The 25,801-nt window shown below is 35.2% G+C and overlaps 1 protein-coding gene across 2 annotated transcripts in view; it reads left to right on the top strand.

Moving 5' to 3' along the window:
* NCK1 (NCK adaptor protein 1) overlaps nt 1-25,801 on the top strand; it is a 75,008-nt gene that overhangs the window by 42,017 nt on the left and 7,190 nt on the right. Inside the window, exon 2 of one of the 2 annotated variants that reach the window (XM_016151156.2) lies at nt 10,572-10,815. In XM_016151156.2, coding sequence (XP_016006642.1) covers nt 10,590-10,815 — 226 coding nt within the window. In that variant the 5' untranslated portion in view covers nt 10,572-10,589. The other variant, XM_016151160.2, reaches the window with a different exon arrangement.

The raw sequence follows: 25,801 nt of genomic DNA, 5'->3' as shown, positions 1-25,801 counted from the left end.
CACAAAACTAAGTATTGATCTACCACATGATCCAGCCATCCCTCTACTGGGCATTTACCCCAAAGACTTGAAAACCCATATCTGAAAAGATATTTGCACACTGATGTTCATAGCAGCATTATTCACAGTGGCCAGGACATGGAAGCAACCGAAGTGCCCTACGATAGATGATTGGCTAAAGAAGCTGTGGTACGTGTATACGGTGGAATATTACTCAGCCATAAGATGAGATGAAATAAGCCAGACAGAAAAAGGTTGAAAATCACATGATATCACTTATATGTTGGATATAAACCTAAAAGCAACAAATGAACAGGACAAACAGAGACTCAGGGACATGGACAATGGACTCGTGGTTACCAGAGGGTAGGGAGTCGGGGAGGAGGGTAAAGGGGGTCAAATATAGAGGGGTAGGGTAGGGGGAGGGTGAAGTGAGTAAAGCAGATCAAATATATGGTAGCTGAAGGAAAGTGGACTTTGGGTAGTAAACACACAATAGAATATACAGATGTCTAATTATAATATACACCTGAAAATTATATAATTGTATTAACCAGTGTTACCCCAATAAACTTAATTTTGAAAACATTAAAAAAAAATGTTCCAACTTACTGAGATAGCCAGTGTATCCTTTACCCAGTTTCCTGCAATGTTACCTTGTGGCAAAAGTATAGTACAGTATAACAACCAGGATATTAATATTGATATAGGCAAGATACAGAACATTTTTATTACCACAAGGATCCCTCATGTTGTCCTTTTTATAACCACACTCACTTCCCACCCACTCTTTAACTCCAGGCAACCATTAATCTGTTCACCATTTCTGTAATTTTGTTATTTCAAGAATGTCATATAAAGGAATTATACAGTGTGTAACCTTTGGGATTGGCTTAAAAAAATTTCAGTGTAATTCTCTGGAAATACATCCATGTCATTGCATGTATCAATCATTTTTTCCTTTTTATTGCTGAATAATATTTCATGATGTGGGGTTACCGCAGTTTAATCATTCACCTGTTGAAAGACCTCTGGATGGTTTAGGCAGTTACAAATAAAGTTGCTATAAACATTCATGTAAAAGTTTGTGTGTGAACATAAATCTTCATTTCTCTGGGATAAATGCCCAAGAGTACATACTATTGCTGGGTTTGTATTAGTAGTCGCATGTTTCGTTTTATAAGAAACTGCCAAAGTGTTTTCCAGAATATCTGTACCATTTTACATTCTTATCGGTGTATGAGTGATCCAGTTTCAACATATCCTTATCATTTGATATTGTTGCTTCTTTATTTTAGCATTTCAATAGGTGTGTGCTGTCTTAATGTGGTTTTAATTTGCATTTTCTTAATAGCTAAAGGAGTGTGCTTTTCATGTGGTTGTTTGCCATCTATATACTTCAGTTCATTGTCTCTTCACGTCTTTTGCTTGTTTTCTAGTTGGATTTGTTTTTCCACTGTTGAGATTTTCCTTTTATGGATCTTGCTTTTGGTGTCAAATCTAAGAACTCTGTCTAGCTCTGTATCCTGAAGATTTTCTTCTATATATTTTCCTAAAAGTTTCATAGTTTTATATTTAAGGTTGTCATCCGTTTTGAATTGGAGTTTGTATAAAGTGTGATATTAAGGCAGTATGTTTTGTGTATGTTTTTGTTGTTGTTTTGTTTTTTGCCTACTGATGTCCATTTGCTTTACCAACATTTGTTGAAAAAGATATTTTTCCACTATTGAATTACTTTTTGCATCTTTGTCAAAATTCAGTTGGGCATATTTATTTGTGTGGGTTTATTTCTGGGTTTTCTGTTCTGTTCTATTGATACGTGTGTTTATACCTTTGCCAGTACCATACAGTCTTGACCGTTATATTAAATAATGGTTTCCCCCACTTTATCCAAACCTTAAAGAATTGTTTTAGAGGGGGAGAGAAAAAAAAAATGGCGTAGATAAATAGAGGCTCTGTTCATCCCCCTGGCAACCAAATCAAAGTTGTGACAGAAACAAGGAGCAGCAGCAAGGAAAAATCGCCTGGGATCTAGATGAACAAGCCATACAACTACAGAGAAATCCAAGAAAGCACCCTGCAATGACAGAAGGTAGGACGGGGTGAGGATGCGGGCCTTCCCAGTTCGAGCAACTGAGTGAGACAGAGGCTGTGGCAGCAGCAGTGGCAGAAGCCCTTAAAGGGGCTGGGTCCATGAGTGGATTTTCATGGTGACGGACCTGCTCACTCTGAGCACCAGTGTCGAGTCAGCTGCACGCAGGGGGCACCAGGGATTTACAAGAAGACATTGTCGGAGTGAGGGTCGAGGTGAGACATGCTCAATACAGAAGTACCAGCGGTATCCATTGTTCCTTGTTGAGCCCTCCCCACTCCTAGTTCGAGGACTCAGTGCTGCCATTGCCCTGACCTCCTGACTCATCACACTGGATAACAGAGGTCACTCCACCCAGAGGATTCCCTGAAACCCCGCCTCCCCCAACTCAGGCCCCACCCAAGCCATATCCAGGTATATTCTCAGTGAGTCAGGTGCTTCTTGCTGAGACTCACAGTGGTGGAGGCAGCTGGCCTCCATTTCTGGTGTGGCCCTCTGAGTCAGCTATTAGCACAGCATCTATGGATTGCTTGCTGAATCTTAACAGGTGACCCCAGAGGGACAGAGGCTTGGGCTAAATTTGGCCTAAAGCTGAGCCCTTCTCAGGACTGTGCCACTGGACAACTACATCACAAAACCACACTAATAAGACCGGGAGACTTAGGAGCTTTGCTTAGTACATATAAACAGACACAGAAAGGCAGCCAGGATGGAAAGACAAGCAGAAACCATATGACAGAACAGAACAGAGATCCAGATATAATGGAGTCAAGTAATCTAACAAATGCAGAGTTCAAACCACTAGTTATAAAGATGCTCAGTGAACTTTTGGGAAATGTAGAGAACTCCAACAAAAAGATAAAAATGAAAATGGAAATTATAAAAGGGAACCATTTTGAAATGGAGAACTTATTATTTGAGATGAGAAGTATATTAAATGGAAAAAACAAAGGAATAAACAAAGTGAATAAAGAAGGGGATCACATGCCCTATTTAGAGGACAGTAAAGCCAATCAGGACACTCAAACAGAATGGCAAGAAAAAAGATGCCAAGACTATAAAAAATAATTTAAGGAGGATATGGGACAGTATTAAGGCTCTAAATACTGGTCTGATTGGTGTAAGTGAAGAAAATCAACATGTTCAGCCACTTGAAGAAATAATGATGGAAAACTTCCCTAACCTGGTGAAGGAAATAGACATAATAAAACACCAGGAACCTCTGAGGATTCCAAAAATCAGGGATCCAAAGAGGCCCACACCAAGACACATCATATTAAAATGCAAAAGGTTAAATACAAAGAAACAATATTAAAAGCATCAAGAGAAAAACAAGTAATTACATATAAGGGAACACCCATACGACTGGCAGCTAAATTCTCAAAAGAAACTATGTAGGACAGAGGGCTTGGCAAAACATATTCAACAGGATGAAGACCCAGGTTATACAAGAATAATTTATCCAGCAAAGCTATCATTTAGAGTTGAAGGACAGATAAAGAACTTCCCAGACAAAAATAAGCTAAAAGAGTTTATTACCACCAAGCCAGAATTACAGGAAACGTTGGAGGGACTCTTCTAAGAAGAAAAAACATGTATCAAAAACAGGAATAAAGAATGGTAACAACTACATTCCTATCAATAAGTACCTTAAATGGAAAAGAATTAAGCACTCCAACCAAAAGATAGAGTGGAGATAATAGTGCTTTGATGAAGCTAGAAGGTATTTTAGTCAGACAGAAAAAGATAAACACGATATGATTTCCCTTATACGTGGAATTTAAGGAATAAACAGAACAAACTAATCAAAAACAGACTCACAAATTAGTGGACAGTTCGGTGTTGGGCAGAGAGGAGGGAGTTTGGAGGGCTGGGAGAATGGGGTGAAGAGTTAAAGAAGTACAAATTAGTAGCTGATGGATGATCACGGGGATGGAGAGCACAGCATAAGGAATGCAATTAGCATTAATACATTGGCTAAATGGAGGGTCAGAGGAGGGAGGGAACAATTGGGGTGATCATTTTAGTAACTATATAGATTTTTAACCAATGTACTGTATACTTGAAACTAATTAAAATTTTAAAAATAAAAAAATTGTTTTAGATATTTTAGTTATTTTGCCTTACCATATAAATTGTAGAATAATATTGTCTAAATATAAAAAAAAATTGCTGGAATTTTGATAAGAAATACAGAAACCTGTAGGTCAGTTTTGGAAAAATTGACATCTTTACTATGTTGAATCTTCCATTCCATAAGCACTTTTATTTAGACCTTTGATTTCTTTTATCTCCATTTTGTAGTTTTCAACATACAGACCCTCTTTGTGTTTTGTAAGATTTGAACCTCCTTGATTTTTTTTCCATTTTTGAGCAATTAGACATGATATTGCATTTTAAATTTTGGTGTCCATGTGTTCATTGCTAGTATACAGAAAGACAGTTGGTTTTTGCAAGTCGATCTGGTGTCCTACGACTAGCTGGATTCACTTAATAGTACTAGGAGGTTTTTCTTCTTTGTTTGTAGCTTCCTTGGAATCTTCTATGTAGTCGTTTGTGTCATTCATAAGTAAGGTGAGTTTTATTTCTGATCAATATGCCATTTATTTTTTTCTTGCCGTCCTGAACTGGCTAAAACTTGCAAATACTATGCTGAATAAGAGTGGTGAGGGTGGACATCTTTGCCTTGTCCTTTATTTTAGGGGAAAAGCGTCTGTCTCTTTAAGTATTAAGTATGATGTTAGGTGTAGGTATTTTGTAGATCTTATCAAGTTGAGAAACTTCCCCTCTATTCCTATTTTTTTGAGAGCTTATATAATAGTGTTTTATCCAGGGTGTTGAATTTTGTCAGATGCTTTTTCTGTATCAAGTAATGTGCTCTTATGATTTTTCTTAGCTTGTGAATGTGATATATTATGCTAACTGATTTTTTAAAAAAATATTGAACCAGTTTTGCATTTCTGGGACAATCCTTAGTTGGTCATTGAGTATTAATTCTTTTAACATACTGCTTAATTCTGTTTGCTAATATTTTATTAAGGATTTTCGCATCTGTATTCTTGAAGGATATTGGTTGGTATTCTTTCTTTATCCTGTCTTTGTGTAGTTTTGACATCAGGGTAGTATAAACTTCAAAGATAAATTGGGAATTATTTCTTCCTCTTCCATTTTTTAGAACAGATTATGTGGAATTGGTGTTAATTCTTTAGATAGTTGGTAGGGAGACATCTGGACCTGGAGATTTCTTTCTCAGGGTGGAGTTTTTAAATTACTAATTAAATTTTCTGAATAGTTATAGGGTCATTCAGATGACCTGTTTCATATTGGGTATATTGTGGTAAGTTTTTTTTTTTTTAATTTTTTTCCTCTAAGTTGTTAAATTTATGTATGTAGAGATGCTTGTAGCATTCTCTTATCCTTTTGATTTCTGCAGGGTCTGTAGTATGTCTCCTTCATTTTTAATAATTTAATTGTGTCTTTTTTTTCTTCTAGAGGTTTCTCAATTTTATTGATCTTTTTAAAGAGCTAGCTCTTTTTTCAGTGATTTTTCTTTTCAATTTCACTGACTTTTGCTCTTTTCTAGGTTCTTGAGGTAGGAGCTGATTACTGATTTGAGACTTTTCCTCTTTTCTAATTGTATATCTTTAATGCTATAACTTTCCATCAGCATTGCTTTAGCTGTTCTACAAATGCTACAAATGTTAATAGGTTGTATTTTCATTTTAATTTCAGTGTAATATTTGATTTTCCTTGAGACTTCCTCTTTCACCCCATCAGCTATTTAGATATATGTTCCAAATATTTGTAGATTTTCCTGTTATTTTTCTTTTACAGATTTCTAGTTCGATTCTGTTGTAGTCAGAGAATATACTTTATGGCTTCATGTCTTTTAAATTGTTGAGGTTTGTTTTATGGCCCAGGATATGGTCTATCTTGGTACTTGTTCCATGGGAACTTGAAAAGCCATGTGTATGTTGCTGATTTTCTGTCTGGCTGATGGGTAGGAGTCCTCGCTCCTTACTTGGCCTTTACTTATACCACCAGGCAGAGATGTTGGGGTGCCTCTTTACAGCCTCTTGAGGATAGTAAGCCTAAGTTTTCTACTTCGCCTTTGCTAATATGAGTGGGGCCATTCTGTAGTGTTTGAATACAGTAGAGTGTTTTTAGGCATATCTTGTTTTATTACACTTCACTTTATTGCTCTTCATCATCAGATTATGCGTTTTTTTTTTTTTTACAAATTGAAGGTAAGACCCTCCACAGCAGTAAGATTATAACTCACTTTATTATGATACTTGCTTTGTTGCGGTGGTCTGGAACCAAATCTGCAGTATTGTATCATCTAAAAGTTTTCTGTTTTGTCGGACTGTCCCTTTAATCCATGGTCTGGAGAACACTGGATTTTGTTTTGTTTTGTTTTTTGCCTGTGCCCATGGTATATCTAGGTTGCCCATCTTCCGTCCCAAGTATGTGATATATCAGGCAAAAATAAAACCTAAGGAATTTGCCATTGTGTTGTTCCTTGGGTACCACGGTCCCTCCCTAGCGGATCTGCCTATTCTCTTTACCTTTCAGAGTTTTCTAATGTTTGTTTTATATATAATGTTTAGGGTTTTCAGTTGTACTTAGCTGGAGAAATAGAGAAAAGTACAACTACTTTGTCTTCCTGGAAGTAAAAGTCCTCTAATTTATTTTAATGTATAGCGCGAAGTAGGACACGATTTTTTCCCCAGATAGGTAATATTCCTAGAATTATTTGTTAACACATTCTTCTCTAATGATTTGAAGTGCCACCTGTTACATATAAAATTCTCATATATTTGCATGTTTATACACACAGAAGTTCAGTTAACTTGACTTATCTGATTAGCTAAACCTTTTCATTTGAAACCTATAACCTGATACCCTTGATATATTTCTACTCTTACCAAGATTCAATTCAATCTACTTACCAAGAGTTAGATGTACTGTTTATTTCAGCTGTGTTTTTTACTATAATTTTATATATATTATGTAAATAATAATAGTGCTAAAAGAAAGTTGTTTTATGAAAACTAAGTTGATTGCTTTGGAAAGACTTAATCAGAGGAGGTAACTGTAACAAATTACTTGCTTTTGCATTAGGTATAGGTGAGAGCACTGTAAATCTTTGGAGGAAAATACACAAAAATCCATTTATAATAAGTGCTTTGAAGTATTCTGTCTACCTTAAAAGGACCTAAACTAGAATGCATAGCTAGTACATTAGAGAAGGGGGCTTCTAAAGGCACCTGTGTGTGTTTGTTTCTTAAACCTCAATCTCTGTTTACTGGTCTATTTGATTCTGCACCAATATCATATTATTTTAAATTGCCTTAATATTTTAGTGCATTTTGATATCTGATAGGGTATGTTTGCCTATAGTGGGAACTTTCAGCTAGAAAATAACAGAAACTGTCTTAACATAATAAATTATTAGTTCAAGGAACTGGAGGTTTTAAGAGGGCAGTTTTCAGTGCTCATTTTAGCAGCTCTCCTTTCACTTGCTTGTCATCTTCATTCTCCAGCTGATGACAGGATGGCTGCAGTAGTTCTAGGCCTCTCGTCTGTCCATGACAAAATACAGTAGTCTTCCTTTATCCATGGTTTCATTTTCCACAATATCAGTTACCACGGTCAACTGCAGTTTTAAAAGATTAAGTGGAAAATTCCAGAGATAAACAATTAATTAGTTTTAAATTGTGTGCTGTTCTGAATAGTGGTAAAATTCCGCACCTTCTCACACCGCCACTCACCTTTGTGAATCATCCCTTTGTCCTCTGTATCCACTACTTTGCCTGTTAGTCACTTAGAAGCTGTCTCAGTTATGAGACCAACTGTTTTAGTATCATAGTGATTGCATTCAGGTAACCCTTATTTTCTTAAATGGCCTCAAAGCAGAAAAATAAACTTTATCGTAGCGATGTATGTATAAGAAAAAACATAGTGTATATAGTGTTCAGTTCTATCTATCCGTGGTTTCAGGCATCCTCTGAGGGTCTTGGGACATATCCCCTGTGGATAAGAGGAGACTACTGTACAGAGAGGCTTTTACTATATTTCTCAAAAGCCAGTCAACTTTTCCCTAAAGTTTCTTTAAGTGAGTTAATGTGGACATATCTAGCAAGGGAGAGATTGTTATGATTGATTTAGGTGTGTTCTCAATCCTGGCTGTACATTAGAATCACTTGGGTAGCTTTTAAAAATACTAATGCCTAGGTGACACTCCAGACTGATTAGAGTCTCTAAAGTAGCAGTCCAAGCTCCTATTATTTTTTAAAAAGCTCCATAAGTGATTCTAATATGCAGGGAGGGCTTTCAATTAACCCATATACACCTTTGGGAAGCTAGAGTCAATCATCTAAGTTGCATGGCTAAAATAATATTGAGGTGGCAAGTCGAAGGATAGCAGGGATATTGCTAGGAAAAGAGAAAACGAATGCGGGGCATACCACCTATAGTGTCATTATATCAACTTATTTCTTCTAAAATATTTGCCAGTTTTATGTTTACTTTTCTAGGTAAATTTTAAAATCAGTTAAGTTTCAGAATAAATTTCATTGGGACCTTGGATTAAATTTCATTAAATTTGTATTTTACTTATAGGGACATGGGTGTCCTCACAGGGAAGGAATCCAAATCAGTGCCCAAATATCCCTGAAAAAAATCTCTTTGTTTACCAGTGTCTCAAAAAGTCTATAACTCCTTGTTGTAATTTTTTATATCATATACCAGCAATTATTTAGACTTGGTTATAACTTTTTATTTGGAAGTAATTTCAAACAGGAAAGTTGTAAAGATACAAGTTAATTTTTCTAGTTTTCTGTGTTTATCATTATTTCATGATAATGATAGTATTTAGTATTATGAATTATTTAGTATTTAGTATTATGAATGATAGTATTTAGTATTATGAATTATTTTTTAGTATTATGAATTATTTTGCTGCTGTATGTATCACAGTTTTGGGGTCCTTGCAATGCCTCCAAAAATTTTTCTACCTTGTAGATACAAAACTATCTACACTTGAATGCTAGTGAATTCTAGATTAAAAAGCATTTCCCTGAGAACGTTATGTTGAAGAACTTGCTTCATTGTTGAGAAAAAAGAATCCAATATGCAAAACCAAAAGCCGGTATTTATTAGCTTGCTAAACCAGGGGTAGCTGTTATGTAAAGTAATCGCTATATAAAACAGCTGATTTAGGTTCAAGAGGGAGTTAGGTTTATAATTTTCCTTTGTTTTAAGAGTTTGTATAAATTGGAATTATTTGTTCCTTGAATTTTAATAGAACTTGCCTATAAAACCATCATGGAAAGATTTCCTAATGACCGATTTAATTTTATTACTTTTGTTTTTATTTTCTATAAATTTGTATGTTTTACTTGTTTTCAGATTTATTGATAAAGTTTATAATATTGCCATGTCTTTTGACTGTCTGTATCTATAATTATGACTGTCTTCTATTCCTGGTATTTGAATGTGCTTTTCCCTTTTTTAATTGCTCATTCTTGCCAGAACTATGACCATTTTGTTAGTTAAGAACTACCTTTTTGTTTTGTTGAGTCTTCTATATGTTTATTTTATTTCATTAATTCTGCTTTTTATTTGTATTCCTTTTATCTACTTTCTTTATATTCTGATTTTCTGACTGCTTAAGACATGTGTGCAGTTCATTAATTCATTAATTAGCTTTTCTTATTTTTCTGATGTAGCTATTTAAAACTAAGAATCTTCCTCCACATACTCCTTCTGCTGCATCCCACAGGCTGGCAGTAGAGTCTTTATTATTTTCTAAGTATTTTTGAAATATTACTATTTCTTTTTTGACTCATGAGTTTTCAGAAGTTTCCAAACATAATGAGGTTTTTTAAAAGCTATCTTACTGTTATGGTTGTCAAATACCAAGTAACGAAAATTGTTGAGACTTCCTTTATGACCTAGCATTTGATCAATTTTTGTCTGTGTTTTATTTGTATTCTTCTGTTTGGAAGTAATATTTTTATATGTTTATTAGATCAAACTAAATGGTTGTGATGTCATTTCTTTGCTAGCTTTACTAATTTTTTTGTCTCCTTGATTTATTACTGAGATAAATGTTAGAAATTTTCCTCTGCAGCAATAGAGTCGTCCATTTTTCCTTATAGTCTTATCAATCTATTTTGGAGCTATGTTATAGGTACATATAAGTTTAGGTGTTATATATATTAAATAAAACCTTTTTATTATTGTGCAGGGAACTTCTTTATCACTAATGATGGTTTTGCCTTAAAGTTCTTCTGTGCATTGTTAATATAGCTACACCAGTTGTGTTTGATTAGACTTTACCTGGTATATTTTTTTTCCCACATTTTTGCTTTTAACTTTTCAGTGGTCTTAGGTTTTTAGGTGTATCTCTTTTAAACAGTTTGTAGACTACCACTATTTAAACCTTATTAAACTATTTTCTGTGTGGTTATAGTGCTGAAGCTGCTGAAAGATGGCAGAAGAAGTGGTGGTAGTAGCCAAATTTGATTATGTGGCCCAACAAGAACAAGAGCTGGACATCAAGAAGAATGAGAGATTATGGCTCCTGGACGATTCTAAATCTTGGTGGCGAGTTCGAAATTCCATGAATAAAACAGGTTTTGTGCCTTCTAACTATGTGGAAAGGAAAAACAGTGCTCGAAAAGCTTCTATTGTAAAAAATCTAAAGGATACTTTAGGTAAGTTATTTTTGTATTAAAACAGCAACAATACTACTTTTAAGTAGATACTAGAGATTGGTTCTTTGTACAGAATTTGGGGAGCAGAATTGACTAGAAAAGGCCAGGACTGGAATTTCAGCTAGACAAGGTAAGTTTGGATCATCGCAGATTTTCAAGTCAGGAGACAGGTAAGGGTCTTCACATGTTAATGGGCAGTTTCTATAAATCTAGCTAGTGGATCTGGTTGGAGTTCAAGTATCAGGCCCGAGTGGTGCTAAGGAGCAGAAATAACTCTGATCAGGGGCTCCTTGAACCATGAATGACTGTTGGATTTTAGGCAAATTCTGGATCTAACTGAGACAGGGATAAATTAGCAAGATGAAGAATTGCCTTCTTTTCATTAAGGCAATCTATTTTGCATGACATATCGCTTTAACAGCTAATGGCTTACATTTGAACTTCACTTGTAAAAGCAAATTATTTTCTTATATTGGATAAAACAATTTTAAATTGTGGATTATTACTGTAGTACTGATCTCTTGTATTTTCTTTTTTTTCCCCCTTCCTCTAACTGTAGTTTGTTTGTTTTTACTGGCGCTCTATTAGGGCCAGAGATAGTGGAATCTGCTTCACACTTGCCTTGGCAGAGCTGATAGGAAGGAAACATGCACAGATGAGGACTAGCCTGGTGTGTGTGTGTGTGTGTGTGTGTGTGTGTGTGTGTGTGTGTGTGTGTGTGTGTGTGTGTGTTTTTAATTAAACTCTCCCTGGCTGACAGGAAGGAATTGGGAGGGACAGAACTTCATTTTTTTTGTATTTAGGCAAGCATGCAACATTCTATTACTTAATGGTTCTTTGTATATATGTAGAAGAGAAAGTAAAATTGCTCTTTGTGGAGATAGTTTTGGGAATAATGTGGCATGACTGACAAATATATTATTGACTATATTAGTTTTTATTTTTTATTCAGCATTATTGTCATTCTAGACCAGAGTGTTCTTTCAATTATCAGCAGTAGAAGACAAATCTCTTATGTTTTTAACCATTGTAAGATAGTAAAAATTAAAATATGGTACAATTAAAAGTAGGGTATCAAATATGGGAATATTGGTTTCTGAGCTAAAAACATTCCCAGTATTCTAAAGGTAATTCAATAGATTAAGTTGTTACTCTGACAGTTAATTTTTGTATATATTTTTTTTTGAGATTTTAAGGTTTTTGCAATTAAAACCGTTGTTATTAGTTTTTAAATGTAAGACAAATCAGAAAGATTTTCCTTTTCCTTAAATAGCTGAAGTGACCAGAATTAGAACCAGGAATACTTCTTATTTTGTAAATATTGGACATTTATTCAACGCATGTTGAGTAGAGGTATTGAGGAAAATTAAGGTAACTTCTGTCAGGAAAGTATGCTTTACAATGATGAAGGCACAGAAAAGATTAGGAACATACCTAGATAACACTTTCTGTTCCTTTTTAAAAGGATACTGGTATCCTGGGACTAGAGCAAATGTGACAGTAATTAACAAAAGATAGTGAAAAAACTAATATAGAGCAAAAAGGAAGAATATCCCAGTTTTATATATTACCACATATAAATTTTAAAAGCCCAATTAGATAAAATTTTTAATATTTTTAATACTTACACAAAATCTTCCATAGTATTTTCTGATATTATTGAGTCCTAGGATATCTCTGTTAACTTTATTTCTGTGTTACAGTTACTGCTGTCTACATTCCAAGGTACTTGGGAACATTATTTTAAGTTAGTGATGTAGTCTGTATAATGATGTAAATCCAACTTTTCCATTAGACAGCCTTCTTGCCTTTCTCAGAATTTCTGAACCCCTTTTTGGTAACTTAAATGTCCCATATAATTAAAGGATTTGTTTCATAATGACTGTGCTCGTGGAGACATTGTTTGAAGATTAAGAAAGAAAAGGAGAAAACAAAGGAAAAAATGAATACATTAAATATATTTTCAGCTATTGAGAATATATATGCTTTAATACTTCTTCCAAAATAATTATGAATAATAAGGTCAGATTTGTGGCCTTATTCTATACTCGTTCTACAGGTTCTGTTATATTGGGGGTAAAAAAAGTTTTGGAAAGAGAGAAGCCTCAAAAAAAACTTTTTATTGCTTGGGTGTGGGCCAGGTCACATGGATTGGGTGTGGGGAGTTTCAGTGTTGCAGAACAGACCAGGAAGCTCACTGGGAATTATCCCGAGCTGTGTTGACAAACCTGACAAAAGAAAACAGGATTTTTATTCAACATGGATTTGTTAAACGCCTTTAAAGGTTTTTTCAGTAAGTTAATCTGTTTCTTAAATCCATAATTTTCTTGTAGTTTTTGAATTTGATTTTTCACTTTTGTAATTAAAACTGTATAGAGAAAACCTGGTGGGTTTATATAGCCTGGTGCTTTATGTTGATGAAACATAAGCTAAATGGTTGATACATCAAATGATATTAGTTTTGACTTGATAAGTAAAATAGTTTTTAAATGTTTTGGTATCAGTATTTAAATAACAAATAGGAAATGGATAGAAATAAATGATTTGAGTTTGATAAAGTTCTAATTCAGTAACTTTGAACTTAGCACAGACATTTGAAGTGACTTATATAAATTGTAAATATATTAACATGATTTTAAAATGATCTTTTATCTCAATATGATTTTAAAATGATCTTCAGCATTTGAATTACCACGGTATTGTTTTAGTACTTTTTACTTATCTCTTAGAAGAACAATGTAGATGCCATTTAATAAAAATACCAGCAAAGAGAATGTTTTGATTTAATCAATGTAGGATTGCTAGAAATTGATGTTTTGGTAAAAATGAGATTTTATAGTTTGAAATAAGTTCTGAGAGCAGCTGAGTACAAAGAAAATGAAAACATTGAAAGAAAATAATGAATTCTTTGGCTTGTTTTTGAGTTCAGGTCATAAAGTAATACTAACTTACAAGAGCCTAATCTTTCTATCTGCCGATGGACTTTTTATGATCTTATACAGTGAAGTTGATTTGGTCTCGGAACATTTTCTTGGTGTTGTTTGAAAAATGAACAAAAGAATTGTAGAAGTCTTATGTATAAGGAGTCTAAGTAAACAATGAGTTACCTGTCAATTTCTGGGGAATGCAAAATGGAAAAGCAGCAAGCACTTTATTGAAAAAGAATGTTGTAATGGTAATATTAAGACTTCTTTGTTTCTTTAGTTAACTCTGGTGGCCAAGTGAATCCTGGACTGTATCTCTTGTTTACTCTTTAGGGAGTTATAAAATTTTTAGATCCGCTTTTTTGGTTTTCCTGTTAAAGAGCTTATTAATTAATTTGTGTTTCAGCATATTTTTATTGAGAGTCTGCTGCAAGCCAGGCACAAAACATACAATGAAAACTAATGCTAACTCTCACAGAACTTATATTCTTTTGGGGAAGTAGATGGTGGTGGTTATTTATTGTTAATAATACAGTGTATTTCATATCTAAATTTTGTCATAAAGGATGTTGATGACAAATCAACCAGAAAGGGTATAAAAGTGATTCAATATATATCATCAATACAATGATAAAATTATTCTCTTTATCGAGTTTTAGAAAGTTAGTTGATAGTTAATTCTATATGCATTAGTCGGCTCAGGGTCGGATTCAAGATTCATAACCAAAATATGCCTTTTCTCACTATCTTCAGCAAGCCCACATTTGTATTTATTATGCTTTGCAGCTTGTCAAAGTAGAGACAGGCTACTCACCCACCTATTCCCTGAATATATTTAAAAAGTAGAGGTAACAGTATATCTGCTCCTTGTGTGATACCCTTTAAAACAAAATTGCGCAGTGTTTTAGATAAAACAGAATAATCAAAACCAATAATTTATCTTATTTCATGTAGCTGAAAAGAACAGATAATACAAAATTTAAATTAAGACCTGCAATGGAAAGAACACCACATATTCATATTTAGAATTCTTTAGTTCTGCTTCCATATACCATTTATTAGCCATGTGGCCAAGGGTACATTACTAAACTTTCCGGATTTCCTATTCCTTATTTATAAATGAGAAAGTTGGGCAAGACCATATGACCCCGGAAAGTCCCTTTGAACTCTAAAAGTCTTATACTCCTGATAAACAACTGATCAGTTACATGTGTCATAGAAATCAGGGCGGGAGGAGGGGGTGAATCTATGAAAGAGAAACTGGTTTTGAAGAACTATGGCCATAAGAACAGAATTATAGTTCCCTAAAGAAAGAAAAATACTTTCTTTGGCATCATTCTATTGAACATTTATTTACTCAGTGATTTAGATGGAGGTAAAATGACATGCTTAACATAAAGAAGACCTAACACTAGAAGAATAACAAAATACTTTAGGTTTAGAAATATATCTGAAGGCTAAAAACTGATATAGAAATAAACAAGATGACTAGGGACAACATTAATTAAAAATTCTACATTAAGTTTTTAAAAGGAGTTGAAAAAATTGCTGAGAATCTGGCTTGCCAGCAGTTTACATAAGTAAAAGACTTAGTAAGAACTGCTGTAATAATATAGGTGCTAAAAAAAAATCTCAGCACAGTTCATAATGGCATGGATTCAAATTTATGGGGTACTCAGATGAAAGGATGCAATAGCCTCTTTATGTGTGGCTGGCCAAATAAAACGTGGCATAGTTTATCTGCTTTGGATAGATATACTTTAACAATGGTATTGAAAAACTCAGATGCTTCTAAATACCAGCATGCAGTATATCAAGGATTTAAAAACCAGGTTACATAAAGAATAGGTATGGGTATAAAGATTGACCTTAGGAAGAGGACAACTATCGTGTCAAGATGGAATATTCACAGTGCTTATTTTGAGGAGTTAATAATACATTGTTTTAGTCCAGAAACAGTGCTGTAGGAAGAGAGAAGAAAGACCAGTGGTTGGGAATGAGGAAGATTAGAAGCTGTACTAAGTAACACTTTTTTTTTTTTTTAAACAAAGCTAACAATAAAAATGACTGCCTCAGAGTTGTGCACATCTTCAGTGTTTAGGCCCGAGCATTTCTCTTCCAACCTTGGCCAGGTCCAGTTGTATAATGCTATAATAAAGTTTTAAGTGTTTTTGAAAAAGTAAATGCCAGAAACAGAAGATAGAAAAATAACTGCCATTGATTGAATGCTTGCCATGTGCTTGCTATTCACTGTACTAAATGCTTTACATATAAACTTAAAAAAAATTTTTATAAAAACCTTATTTCATTTCACAAGCAAGAAAACTAGAATTTAAAGAAGATTAAATAACTTGACCAATATTAAATTAACCAGTTAAGTAGCAGGACTAAAATTTAAATTTAGGGCCTATTTTGTTACCCTTTTCTTAGTGTACCCATTATGACTGAATAGTAGAGAAAGATTGAGAGTCAAATAAGCAATGAATTAGAAAGATCTAATGCAAAAGGGACTAATTGGGATTAGGAGGATTGTAGTAAACTAACTAAAGTTTTGAAGAATTTAGGACAAAATACATTGACCCGAGGGAGTGGTCGCTTGTTGTAGAATGATCTAATTGTTGCTGATTATACCATAATTGAGAAGAAATTAAGAGATACTAATATTTTATATTTGTATAGTTTTATAAAATACTTTTGTATCAACTCTCATTGACAGGAGATTAGGAGGACCATTTTTAGCAACAGAAACAAATGACAATAAATATTCCCTGTCAGCGGAATTATAAGCAGGATAAAAAAAAGCAAGTTATTGATTATGCGTGCATTTGTCAGTCATTCACATGATAAACGGTAATAGAATACTTAATATGACCAGGTTCTGAGAATAAATAAAGAGGTGATTAAAAACATGTTTGATCTCAAGAAAGCAAATATTGGTGTGTTGAGCATTCTAGTAAAAATATTTACAAAGAATAGTAGTGGCATAAAGGAGGAATACTTATTTTGGGAAGAGATAGGGAAATCTTTAGGAAGAAGATAACATGACTGAGTCTTGAAGAATAAGGATGGCGAGTGTTTTAGGAAATAAAAATATTTGCATAAGGCTCAAACCCTTGAAAAAGCATGGGATTTTTGGTAACAGGAGCTGGCATGGCTGTAGCATTAGTTTAACAGGTATGAGGTTGAAGACATGCTCACAAGAGAGATCATAGAAGGCTTTGCATTATATAGAAAATAAATATTTTGCCTTTATGTTCTTTTGATGAAATATTTCTGGTCTCTAAGATTAAAGTAGGGTTTTGTTTTTGTTTTTGTTTTGGTGTTTTCCCACGTGGGACTTTAATTGTTGGGTTTCTCCAGAAATTATTCATTCTTTTTTTTGACAGTGTATAATTGTGTATATTGTGTATGAAGTTGTGGAGATTATCTTTTTCAGAATTAAAAAATGTCATTTTGTACAAGCTTTTTTTTCAGTTTTAAATTTTGTGTTTGCTTTTATTAATATTTAGTTTTAAACAATTTAACCAACAGTTATTATTGTGTACATAGTTCAAAGTATAGGAAATGCAAAAGACCAGTGGGACAGAATGCTCTTCTCTAGGAGACTTATATTCTAATAGAGGTGTTTAAAAGACAAACAGGAAATGCTATTATATGATGACCTCAGAAGTACAAGGTGATAGGTTGCTTAAAAAAAGGAGAGCATACCTTCAAAGCTAAGTAGGATTGGGCCTGGTTAGTACTTGGATGGGAGACCACCTAGGAAGACCAAGTGCTGTCGTAAAAAATAAAATAGCGGATTGTAAACTGACAAGGTCCTTGCAGTCTGTGAGGTCAACAAGGGTTGCCTTGCCTAAAAAAAAAAAAAAAAAAAATAGTACATATCATGAGGGTTGAGGGTGGGAAATGAAGGATGTTGAGAAACATGGGATGGGAAGATGGATAAAATAATAGTTATTTGAAATGTCACTTCTTGAATGGGGAGATTTTTGAGAGGTAGAAGGTTTAACAGGGTTTTGGGAAGAAACTAGCAAACAAGGTAAACTAAGCCATGGAGGTGGAAATATCTATTTTGGGGATTTAAGTGCCCCATTTTTATTAAAAATATAGCATAGTTTCAGTGTAGGACATTATAGAAATGAAAGGTGCTTTTGTTTAACATTTACTATATGTACTATATTACTTTACATTAATTTATTCAGTTTTTACAACATTCTCATGGTAAGTGGTGTTTTCTCCATTTCTAAGCTTAGAAAAACAGAATAGCTTGCTTGAGATTCAAGTTAGTACGTGGTGTAGCTGGAATTCGAACCCAGAGTCCGATTCAAGGTCTGTGCAGTTTTCCATAGTCTGTACCTTAAGCCTAGAAAAGAAGACTGAGGACATTGTAAAGAGGGCTGTAGAGTCTAAGCAGATTATTTCTCTTAATTTGATAGGCAGTGAAAAGCTACTATTGGCTCTTAAACAGTAGCGTCATATAATTGCAGCTGTATTTATAAGAAGATTGCACTGGATGATATGGATGATGGGTTGAAGTGGGACAGGTTGCATTAGTAAGGAAACTAGTTTAAAGAGAGTATTGAAGGCTCGAGCACAATATTATAGGCCTGACCTAGTGAGTGAAGAGTGGGAATGGAAAGTCTTGGCAAAAAGGACATGATGATTCTTAAGGATTTGATTTTAGGGGGGAAAATTATGAGATAAAATTTATATACGATTAAGTATTTTAAAGTATATAAATCAGTGGTACTTAGTACATTAACATTGATGTACAACCATCACATCTGTGTCATTCCAGACCATTTTCATTACCCCAAAGGAAACCCATTCCTGTTAAGCAGTCACTCTGTTATCCATTTCCTTCAGCCCTAATCTTCCTGTCTATGTAGATTTACCTATTCTGGCTATTTCACATTAATGGAATTATACAATATGTGACCTTTGGTATCTGTGTGTGTGTATGTGTGTGGGTGTGTGTGTGTGTTTCACTTAGCTTTTTTTTTTTAGATTCATGTTATATAGCACATGTTATTTCATCCCTTTTATGATAAATAATGTTACATTATATGAATATATCACTTTGATGGACATTTGTGTTGTTTCTGCCTTTAGTTTTTGCGAATAGTGAGTCTGTGAACACTTATGTACAAATACTTAATTGAATACCTTTTTTTAGTTTTGGGGGGTATATACCTAGGAGTAGAATTTCTGTACCCTATGGTAACTCTGTGTTTAACATTTTGAGAAACCATCAAACTGTTTCCCACAGCAGTTGGACCATTTTACATTCTTACTAGCAATGTAGGAAGAGTTCCATTTTCCTCATATCCTCACCAATACTTGTTAATGTTCTTTTTTTTGTTGTTTGGTTTGGTTTGGTTTGGTTTTATTATAGTCATCTTACTAGTGGTATTTCATTGTGGTTTTGATTTGCATTTCCCAAATGACTAATGTTGTGAACATCCTTTCGCGTGCTTTTCGAGCATTTGTATTCAGGATATTGGCCTCTTTTTGAAATAGGATATTTTTCTTTCTGTTGTGTGCTGAGAGTTTTTTTTTAAATATGTTCTGGATATGTATGTGTTCTTATAAGAATTATGATTTGCAAATATTCTTTCCTAATTCTGTGGATTGTCTTTTCACTTTCTTAATAGTGTCTTCTGCACAAATTTTATTTTAGTGAAGTACAATTTATCTCACTTTTTCTTTTTTTTTTGTTTTTGCTTGCTTGCTTTTGATGTCACATCTTAAGAATTCATTGCCTTATCCAAGGTCATGAAGACTTTGTTTTCTTCTGAAAGTTTTCAAGTTTTAACTCATATTTGGGTCATTGATCTATTTTCAGTTAATTTTTATATGTATTATGAAATAGGAGTCCAACTTCATTCTTTTTGCATGTGGATATCCAGTTATCCAGGCACCATTTGTTGAAGAGACTGTTCCTTCCCCATCAAGTAGCTTTTGCATCCTTGTTGAAAATCATTTGACCGTAGTGTATGAGTGTATTTCAGGACTCTCAATACTTCCATTGGTCTATATGTCTGTCCTTTTATGCCAGTACCACACTGTTTTGATTACTATGGCTTTGTAAGCAAGCTTTGAAATTGGGAAGTGTGAGTCCATCAACTTTGTTTTGCTTTTTCAAGAATGTTTTGGCTCTTCGGGGATCCCTTGAAATTCAGTATGAATTTTAGGATTAGCTTTTCCATTTCTGCAAAAATATGGGTTTTGGACCTTTGATAAGGATTGCATTAAATCTGTGGATCACTTTGGGTAGGATTGCAATTTAAAACTCTTATCTTTAAATCTATCAACACAGAATGCCTTTCCATTTATTTACATCTTTAATTTCTTTCAGCAATATTTTGTAGTGTCCAGTGTTCAAGTCTTGCACCTCCTTGATTAAATTTCTATGTATTTTATTCTTAATGCTATTATAAATAGAATTGTTTTCTTAATTTTCTCTCAGATTGTTCATTGCTAGTGCATAGAAATACAACTGATTTTTGTGTGTTGATTTTATATCTTGCAATTTTGCTAAATTCATTTATTCTAACTTTTTTTGTGGGTTCTTTAGGGTTTTTTCTATACGAGGTCATGTCATCTATGATTAAGATTATTCCTTTCCAGTAAAGGAAAGGAAATTGTGTTAAGGAAATTCCCTTCTAGTCCAATTGTGTTGACTCTTTTTATTATGAAAACGTGTTAGATTTTGCAGTGCTTTTTCTGCATTAGTTGAGATGATCATGTGGTTCCCCCCCCCCCCTTCATTTTGGTAATGTGGAATATAACATTGATTTTCATATGTTCAACCATCCTTATATTCCTGGGACAAATCTCACTTGGTCTTGATGTACAATTCTGTTAATATCCTGCTATATTAAATTTACTAGTATAGGTGATCCTTATTTTCTGCAGATTCCATATAGTGAATTTGCCTGCTTGCTAAAACTTATTTGTAAGCCCCAAGGTGATAACATGGCGGACATGTGCAGAGTATCAAAATACTTGAGTTGCCTGATGCACATGTTGCCAGCTGAGGTTGAACAAGATAATGTTCTGTTTCTTGTTTCAGCTTTCATACTGTAAATAGATGTCATTTTTACAATCCGTTTATTTACTTCTATGTTTTATTTTGTGTTTTTTGTGTGTGGGTTTTTTTTTTCATTTTTGTGCTTTTTTTGAGAATAATTTTTTTGTTTAAATGGCCCAGAAGCCTAATGTTGAAGTGTTCTCTAGTGTTACTAAGCTCAAAAAAAAAACTGATTTGCCTTACAGAAAAAATAACATGCGTTAGGTAAGATTTACTCAGGCATAAGTTAGTGATGGTGGCCATGAGCTCAATGATAATGAATCAACAATTTATATAAAGTGTTTTTAAAAGAGAAACACACGTAAGACAAGGTTATGTATTGATTGGTTGACGAAAGTATTGTGAACAGAGGCTCGTAGGGCCTAACCCTGTATTTCCTCTAAGAGCCAGAGGTTCAGTATTTGTTAACTCAGTCACTCATGGTGACTTTATAGAACACAGTTTCTTTTTTAACCCATCACTTGTTTGAGTATGCTGAGTAATTTTCACACTTTTAAATCCATTCGTCCATTTGCTGCCTTTTAACCCAACCTTTTAATCCATTTATATTTAAAGTAATTACTATTAAGGAAGGCCTTCAACTATTTTGCTTCTTGTTTTCTGTGTGTCTGATACCGTTTTTCCCCATCAATTCCTCTATTGCCTTCTTTTGTAATTGATTTTTTTTCTCTCTGATGTACTATTTTGTTTCCCCTCTCATTTCTTTTTATATACTTTTTTTTTTTTTTTTTTTTTTTAGTTTTTCCTTAATGATTACCTTGGGAACTACAATTAATAGCTTAACTTTTTAATAGTCAAGTTTGAATTAATACAAACTTTGCTTCTTTACAGTTCCATCTTTATACATTGTGTACCCATTAACTTAGATTTGAAATTACTGTTTCATACAGTTGCATCTTAAACCATATAAGAAAAAAAATGTAGCTTTTAGATTTATCAGTGGAGCTGCCTTTACCATTGTTCTTAATTTCCTCATGTAACTTTACGTAACTGTTTGGTGTCCTTTCATTTCAGTGTGGAAGACTCCCTTTAGCATTTATCTTACAGCACAGGTCTAGTATGACGAACTCTTTCAGTTTTTGTTTATCTAGGAGTGTCTTAATTTTTTCTTCAGTTTCAAAGCATAGTTTTGATAGGTATAGAATTTTTTATTGTTTTTTTCTTTCAGATTCTATACCCTGTCTAGGATTTGTTGCTTCTTATGGTGGATGTTTTTGCTCATTTAGTGACTTTTAAACTATTTTTTTTGTAAAATCTGTATCCTTTGTCATGTGTGGCCACCGAAGTATGATCTGTTTGCTTACTGGTCAGCTAGTGTTTTGACAGTTCTCTTAAGCACCTGGAAAAAGAAAAAAAATCCTCTTCCAACTCTTACCCAGGCTATTTATAACTCTGCCTTAGCCATCATTTACTGAGTCTTCGGAGCCCAAAGATCAACCATAAGTGAAAGCTTAGGGTCTTTTAGGACTTTACTAAACATATGTCCAGCCCTAGCGATGTATATGGCATTCTTGATTCTCTGATATACACAGGAGTTTTTAAAAGCCCTTATCACCCCACGTATATCCTATCACAAACTCTTCCTTCCTGGGGTTTTCAATATGTTTTTCTGTTTCTTGTCCTAATTGTTGTCCCTTACCCTAGACTGCTGCATCAGTTAAATGATTTCAGCTAAAGACACTCTAACCCTGGGAATATTCCAAGTTGGGTGAGACCAGGGCAAGCCATTGTGCTAGTCCTTCAAGTAGCTGCCAGATAGGTTGAAACCTGCAATCATAATTCTTCAAGAATAAGACCTGTGTTCCTCCTTTTGGCATTAGGAGTACATGTTACTGTCCTCACTTCCACTGCGATGTAAGAGATGGTAGGCAGGCAATTTAAAATGCCACAGCGCTTTCTTACTACAAAACAGCAGCTTCTTCACTAAACCTTGCCCTAGTTTTTGTAAGTTTTTTTACTAGATTCCAGAGTTTTGCAAAAGTTGTCAACTCATTAATTACTTTTTTAGGGAGATGGAGGCCTTGAGTTCTCTCTTCTGCAGAAATCCCTAATGTGGGAATTTTTCAGCATAATGATACCATTAACCAGAAATAAGGAAATTAGGAGGGAGGAAGTGGGTTAGTGGATGTTTCATTTGGACATAAGTGTTTGGATTGGAGGTGCTATGGTACAATCTGTAGATGTCTAGTAACAATTGGAGTTGTAGTGCTTGAATTCCAGAAAGAGCCTGGAGCTGCAAAGAGACCTTAAAACCTTCTATATAGAAATTATGGAAAATGAAAATATATGATTTCCTTGAAGTAGAGGATAAGACCAAGCATGGTATCTTGAGAAACACTTTTAGCTAAGGAATCCTTCACTTATTCATTCAGTAAACATTCACTTTGTTCCTACTAGTGTAGATACTGCTAAGCACTGGATAAACAAGGTAAGGAGATCTACTTTATTATCCTTATGAAGCACATTCTCTTATTAAGGAGTTAGACAATTAAACAAATACAATTTTATAACAAGCTGTAGAGGAGCCCAAACAAAGATACCAAGAATATTTAAACAGGTCAGTAGGAAAAACAGGAGACTCTCAGGAGAAACTGATGGAGAAAGTAATTCTTGATCTTGGTTGCTGTGTAGAGAGTTTGAAAAGATTCAGTACTCTAAAAGGAACTGATTTGGCAGTAAAGACATGACATAGTTTTATAATAATGGTTTTAATTGAGTAGTTTGAGTAGAATGGTAGAGATAGGTGACCAGATTATAAGGTGTTAGGAGTGAGTGAGTGATGAAAAGTTGGGTAAAAGGTAGACAACTTTTTAAAATAATGGCATAGTTTACAAGGAGTAGCAGAGTTGAAGTAATTTTATTTGGGAATAGAAGCAATCTGCGTGTGTTTTTAGACAACAGGAGGGACTGAGTAAGAGGGAAACAAGGATGGCCAAGAGTCTCAAAAGAGGTGGGAAAGGTGGTATCAAGAACCCAGAAGGGATTACGGTCAAGATGGCATGGAAAGTAGATGCTGTGCTTGCCTCCTCTCGTGACTACATCAAAATGACAGTGAAACCACAGAACCTTCATGGGAGTCACCTGAGGTCTTGCTGAATAGAAGTCCTACAATTGGGGACATACATAAGAGGTCACCCCAAGACTGGTAAGAGGAACAGAGATGTGAAACAAACCAGTCCCACAACTGCGTGTGGCAGCAAAGAATCGGGAGGATTGTCATGGCTCTAGAGTACCTGACCTTGAGGGTTGTCGTGGCTCTAGAGTACCCCTCCTGAGCCCAGGGTTCTAGTGCCAGGAAAGAAGTCCCCACAACCTCTGACTGTAAAAACCAGTGGAGATTGTGGCTGAATGAGACAGAGGGCTGCAGGAGTAGCAGACATTCCTCTTAAAGAGCCTGCACATGTACGGACCTTCTGAGTGACAGACTCAACTTGCTCTGAGCCCTGAGCTCCAGCACTGGGGCAGCTGTTCAAAAAGTGCTAGGGACACATGAGGGGCAACAGAGTTGTCTGGCTTCAGGGTGAGGGTTGGAGGGGTGGCTTTCTCCTGGACAGAAGTGGAAGCACTATCTGTTGTTCCTTTGTTGAGCCCTTCCCATTCCCAGCATGCAGATGCAGGCGGCCACCATACCTGAGTCTCCATTAGCCTGATTAATACAGGTTGCTCTGCCAAGATGATTCCCTGAGACCCTGCCTCTCCCAACTTGCAGGCCAATCCAAACTGCCTCCAGTGGTTTTTTCCATACAAATGATCTGTCTTGGCTCATGCTGTGGTCTTTGCTAAAACCTCTCAAAGGCTCACAATACCCAAAGAAGCAGCAACCGATCTTGGCGTGCCCTGAACCTCTTGCTGAGCAGCTCTAAGCCTTTCATTAGTGACAGCTGGCCTCGGTTCCTGGTTTGGCCTTTTGAGTCACCTATAAAGCCTAGCATAGGTGGCAGCTATCTGCAAATTGCTTGGTGACTTGGAAGTACACAGGCTGTGGCTGAACTTGGCCTACACCTGGGTCCCTCCTAAGAGGCCCTTGGCCTGGCACACCCAGTGGCCTCTTTTGACCAATGCAAGAGCTGGAGCACCACCCAGGACTGCATTTGAGGAGGACACACCCAAAGGACAGACTGAGCAGGCACCAGAGCTTTTCTAGATTGAATCCTGCTCCATAGAGTCAGCCCCTCATGGCCACTCCTCATAACCAGTCAGCCTGAGGGTCAGTCCTTTCCATTGACATGCAAACAGCAACCAAGGCTCAACTACAACAGGAGGGCACCCACAACCCACATGAGGGGCATACCTTGAGCATCTGGCTTAGGTGACCAGGGAGGACTGTGCCACTGGGCCCCACAGGATACCTACTACATAATGTCACTCTACTAAGACCAGGAGACTTAGGAGCCCTACCTGAAACGTAGAAACAAACACAAGTAGGCAGCCAAAATGGGGAGACTAGGAAACATGTCCCACATGAATGAGCAAAACAAAACTCCAAAAAAGAACTCAAGAAAATGGAGACAAACAATCTACCAGATGTAGAGTTCAAAATAACCGGTATAAGGATGCTCGAGGAACTTAGGGGAAGAGTAGATGAACTCAGTGAGAATTTTAACAAAGAGACAGAAAACATAAAAATTGAGGTGAAAACCGAAAGGAAACCAGTCAGAAATAAAGAATATAATCTCTGAGATGAAGAGTACATTAGAAGGAATCAACAAATTGGATGAAGCAGAGGACCGAATCAGCAATTTAGAGGATGAGGTGCCCAAGGACATCCAGTCAGAACAGCAGTTAGAAAAAAGGAATCCAAAAAAAGGGGCCTCTAGGACAACATCAAGTGTACCAACATTTGCATCATAGGTGGGTACCAGGAAGGGAAGGGAGAGCAAGAAATTGAAAACCTATTTGAAGAAATAATGATGGAAAACTTCCCTAACTTGGTAAAGGAAATAGACAAACAGCCCAAGGAAGTTCAGAG

The sequence above is a fragment of the Rousettus aegyptiacus genome, unplaced genomic scaffold, assembly GCF_014176215.1.
Source record: "Rousettus aegyptiacus isolate mRouAeg1 unplaced genomic scaffold, mRouAeg1.p scaffold_m13_p_4, whole genome shotgun sequence".
Classification (NCBI taxonomy): domain Eukaryota; kingdom Metazoa; phylum Chordata; class Mammalia; order Chiroptera; family Pteropodidae; genus Rousettus; species Rousettus aegyptiacus.
This window is presented reverse-complemented; position numbering and strand designations above follow the sequence as displayed.